The sequence below is a fragment of the Pygoscelis adeliae genome, unplaced genomic scaffold (genome assembly GCF_000699105.1).
Source record: "Pygoscelis adeliae isolate BGI_AS28 unplaced genomic scaffold, ASM69910v1 Scaffold120, whole genome shotgun sequence".
Classification (NCBI taxonomy): domain Eukaryota; kingdom Metazoa; phylum Chordata; class Aves; order Sphenisciformes; family Spheniscidae; genus Pygoscelis; species Pygoscelis adeliae.
The window spans coordinates 1,015,889-1,020,326 of record NW_008824032.1 but is presented as its reverse complement, the minus strand read 5'-3'; the positions used below and the strand labels follow the sequence as shown (position 1 = coordinate 1,020,326).

General features: G+C 52.5%; 1 protein-coding gene across 1 annotated transcript in view; it reads left to right on the top strand.

Moving 5' to 3' along the window:
* Nucleotides 1-2: 2 nt before the first annotated feature.
* The window catches only part of LEPREL2 (leprecan-like 2), a gene marked incomplete at its 5' end in the record, with an annotated part of 10,827 nt that continues 6,391 nt past the window's right edge, over nt 3-4,438 (top strand). Inside the window, 8 exons of the mRNA XM_009330016.1 lie at nt 3-92; nt 382-534; nt 1,243-1,432; nt 1,560-1,691; nt 2,608-2,741; nt 3,031-3,120; nt 3,467-3,519; nt 3,732-3,790. Coding sequence (XP_009328291.1) covers nt 3-92; nt 382-534; nt 1,243-1,432; nt 1,560-1,691; nt 2,608-2,741; nt 3,031-3,120; nt 3,467-3,519; nt 3,732-3,790 — 901 coding nt within the window. The remainder of the gene's footprint in view (nt 93-381; nt 535-1,242; nt 1,433-1,559; nt 1,692-2,607; nt 2,742-3,030; nt 3,121-3,466; nt 3,520-3,731; nt 3,791-4,438) is intronic.

Genomic DNA, 4,438 nt, shown 5'->3' with positions numbered 1-4,438 from the left:
CCGCGCCCTCCGCCCACCGCGCCAGCCACGCCATCCGCCGGGACTTCGAGCAGAGGGAGCCCTACAACTACCTCCAGGTGGCCTTCTTCCAGGTGGGGACCGGCCCCGGCGGCGGCGAGGGGCCCCCCGGGGTGGGCTCTCCCTAGGGGCTTGGGAGTCGCTACCCCCGGGCAGGCCCCGAGCGCGGCTCTCGTGGGGGGCCACCAGCCAGCTGAGGAGGTGGTGGGCAAGGGCTCGCCAGCCTGGGGACACGGGCTGTTTGGGCAGCGTGGGGCACAGGTGCCTTGAGGGTGAATTCAGGGAGCAGCTGGGGTGAGGGGTGGGTGTGAAGGGAAGGGGGCCCACAAGAGTGTGATGGGCGCTGCTGCCTTTTCTCCACAGCTGAAGAAGCTGGATCAGGCCGTGTCCGCCGCTCACACCTTCTTCGTCGCTAATCCCCAGCACCTCCAAATGCGGGAGGACATAGAGAAGTACCGGCGCATGTCAGGGGTGAAGTCAGACAACTTCCGGGACCTGGAGGCCACGCCGCACTGGGTGAGGGTTCGATGGAGAGCCAGGTGTCAGCAGTTCTTATCCCATCCTAGGGACCAGTCTGGGACCCTGATCTGTTCCCACACAAGGGCCATGGCTTGAGACAAGGCCCCGATACATAGAATCATAGAATGGTTTAGGCTGGAAGGACCTTTAAAGATCACCTAGTCCAACCCCCTGCCATGAGCAGGTACATCTTTCAGTAGATCAGGTTGCTCAAAGCCCCGTCCAACCTGACCTTGAATACTTCCAGGGATGGGGCATCCCCAACTTCTCTGGACAGCGTGCTCCAGTGTCTCACCACCCTCATCGTAACAAATGTCTTCCTTATCTCCAGTCTAAACCTACCCTCTTTCAGTTTAAAACTGTTGCCCCTACAGGCCTTGGTCAAAAGTCTCGCTCAGTCTTTCTTATAAGCCGCCTTTGTATTTGAAAGGCTGCGGGAAGGTCTCCCTTGAAGCCTTCTCTTCAGGGTGAAGACAAACCATTGCAAGTGTGACACAGACTTACTGGTGACAGTTACGGCAGGCTGCAGGGCCTTGGAGAAGTATATTTGGCTTAAGTCCAGAAGATTTTCTGTCACTGCGTGGTGGGCTGTGCATGGTCAGGCAGGCCCCTAAGTGTCAGCACTACCCTGTGAGCGACTCGAAGTCTCAGGGCATCCTTTGCTGTCACCCACGCTGATGAGTGACCTGGATCTGTCCTTCACAGGAAGCATACGAGGCTGGGGTGCAGCACTACAATGCAGATGAGTACCTGCAGGCTGTGGCCAGGCTGGAGGAGTCACTCACAGAGGCGCTGTCAGCACTGGAAGAGTGTCGTGCCCTGTGTGAAGGGCCTTGGGAGGATGAGGACGATGAGGAGGAGGAGATGCAACCTGGCCTGTACGAAGCCATTGCAGGTAGCATTAGAGGCACAGAGGGTTGGGTAGGAAGGCCATGCTCCCCACACTGGACATGCCCCATTTCCCAGCACTCCTGTCTGGAAGAAGTGCGAGCTACTGCCTTTCTTGCTCCTCTCTCTTGCAGCCCATTATATTCAGGTTTTGAAGTGCAGACAGCAGTGTGTCCTTGAAATTGCCACAAAGCCGGGGCGGATTTCTGCCACGGAAGATTTCATACCATCTCATCTTGATTTACTGCAGTTTGCCTACGATCAAGGTGAGCAGAGCCACAGCCCGCGAGTTATGCTGTGGCACCCCTAAACTTGCCCTTTGCCTCTGGACCTAGAGGGCAGCATGTCATGGGGAGAAGTGGCACACTGACCTGAGCTCTACCTCTCTCTCCACGCTTCTGCCCCCCGACTCTTCCCAGAACCTCTCTTCTCTTGCTCAAGCCTGTGGCCACCTTGGGAGAGGTCCCTTGTGGTCCACTTCAGTCTCCTTGTGCAGCTTCTGTAATGTGTGGCTGTTCCCACTTCTTTCCTCCAGCACTCGCCATTTCAAGTCCTTGCTCCAACTACCTGCTGTGTATTTTATACCCTCCTTTTCAGTACGTGGCTCCAGACCAGGCCCCCAATTCCTATCTAGAGCATGCACGTGCATCTCATTTCAGCAGTGGTGTTCCTTCTGAGTCAGGCCTGCCTGCCCTCGCTGAACTGATGGCCTGTCATGACATTGTTCATCCTGTCACCCTGTCACTTTCACACATTCCTCAGCTCTTCTCTTGGATACCTCTGTTCCTTCCCACACTGACCCAATTGTCTCTCATCTCCTCTGTCAGACCATTGGTAAAACTTGTATCTCAAAGAAGCCTCCAGACCCCTCATCATGTCTATTGGGTGAGGGAGATGGGACCATCTTTCTTCCAAATCTATACTTTTTTTTTCTCTGTCTCCTCTGAACAAACTCCCAATAAGTGTTGAAAGTGAGCGCGTTCTTCACCGGGCTCATTCCCTGTATTCTCTGCCCATCGTTGGGTAGAGGCCCAACTAGGCAGGGGTTGATGTGTACTCAGTGTAAGGCCTTCTACTGCCGGATCCTGACTGGGGCATTGGGTGCTGCTGGCCTATACGCGTTTGCTGCTAATGTCGTTTTTCAGAGACATATCTGTTTGTTCTGTTCTGTCCCTGCCCAAGTTGGGAACCAGGCACTGGCTGCTGAATGTGCTGCTTCCTACTTGCTCTTCTATCCCACGGATGAGCCAATGTTGGAGAAAATGAAACAGTATCGCACAGTACTGGGAGAGGACACAGCTGTCACAGCCAGAGAGGTAGTTATAACCCCAGGTCTGTACTTTTTGGCCCTTCCCTGTCGCATAAGACAGGATCACAGTCCAGGAGACAAAAAGGGAAACGTGTTCCACTGCAGATGTGTGCCAAGCCCAGGACTGAAGAAACTGAAGCCTGAGTTTACTTGTAGTCTGTACCAGGCAGGGTCCCTTCAGGACAGAACCGGGCTTTCATAGTGCACAGCAGTGTGTTGGGGCAGGTTTCTGCCCTGGACAGGGATGGGGTTGTCTTTTGTAGGGTAGTTGTTTGACAGCCTCTTTGCTTCCTTAGAGTATTCAACATTATGTGCAAAGATCTTTGATGGAGAAGAAGCTGATTTATTATGCAGTGGAGCATCTAGGAGGAACTTTTAATGACCCTGTAAGTAACAGTATCATCTTAATCTTGCTGCCCTGATATCGCCAAGACAGTTGCCAGAATTCACTTCAGTAGCACATGATCCAGAAGGGATCAGATGCTGATGAGAAGGACCCCCAAGTCCTTATGAGGTGGATCTTTAAGGCCTTTCTGCTGCTCCAGGACTGAAGTTAGTTTGAAACTGCTGCTTAACCATATGCATTAGCCCAATCATGGTTGTCGTCAGAAGCAGGCCAGAACCATTGGTCTGATATTCACGGGAGAAGCAGGACAAGGAACTGGCTGTTTGACATGATTCAGTGTGGGAGAAGTTTGTTGTGTACTGAACGGTTTGCGTTTGTTCCTACAGGATCTTTGGACTCCAGATGAGCTGATTCCTGAAAACCTAAAGGAGAAACACAGGTAAGGTTGGCCAAGTCGACTAGGACTGAAATATAAGTGTTGGAAGTAGGGGATGGGGTTGGACTGGCAGGGGTGGTACAAGGAACAGTAATACCTACTGAGGAAAGGGCAAAACAGGAGCAGGAAGGGTGTGAGATGCTACCACAGAGGAGGGTTAGGCATAGCTCTGTGTACTGACAGCCCGGGTCTCTGTTTTTTCCCTTGTTCCCGAGAGAGGATCAGGAGAAGCAAAAGCAGGAAACTTTGGATGTGGAAGGGAGGAAGAAGAGGGGTGAGTAAAAGAGCTTGAAGAAGGACTTGGATGCAGTCAGCCAGTCTTAGTCAGGCCAAGTGCTTTCTTTTCTTCCATCCTCAGACATTTGAATGCTAGCATAGATGCAGATTCACTTGAATGGCTCAGCAAGTCTTCTCACTGTTTCTTTTCTCCCTCTTTGATGCATGTGTAATCTTGCAAAATCTCACTGCGTACATCTCTGGGATGGGAACTCAAAGAGCACTGTGGCTGGAGAAGCTGAGAGCAGTGGTGCCTGAATACGTGAGAAGCCTGTGGACATGCAGATCCCTGTTCAGTGTGGCAGGAGTGTCTACACCAAACCTGGTTCAACTCCACCAGCCCAACTTCAAACAACATTTTTCTGAAGGGAAAAAGGAGAGGGGGGGAAATGGAAACTGGAAACAGACTATTCGGCTTGGGCAAGTCTTTCCCTGAAAAACACAAGTCCAAATGGTTTGTGGCTGAATGCTATAGACTGCAGTGCAGAGTCCCACGTTCTTGCTGGTCCTCTATTCTTATGTGTGGACGCACAGCCTCTTGCAGGGCTCTGTCCTGGAGTCTTTGCTTGAAGTGACCCCAAGTGGTTCTCTGCTGTGACACATGGGAGAGCAGATCATTCTGAGGGCCTGAGTGTCTTGGCATTCC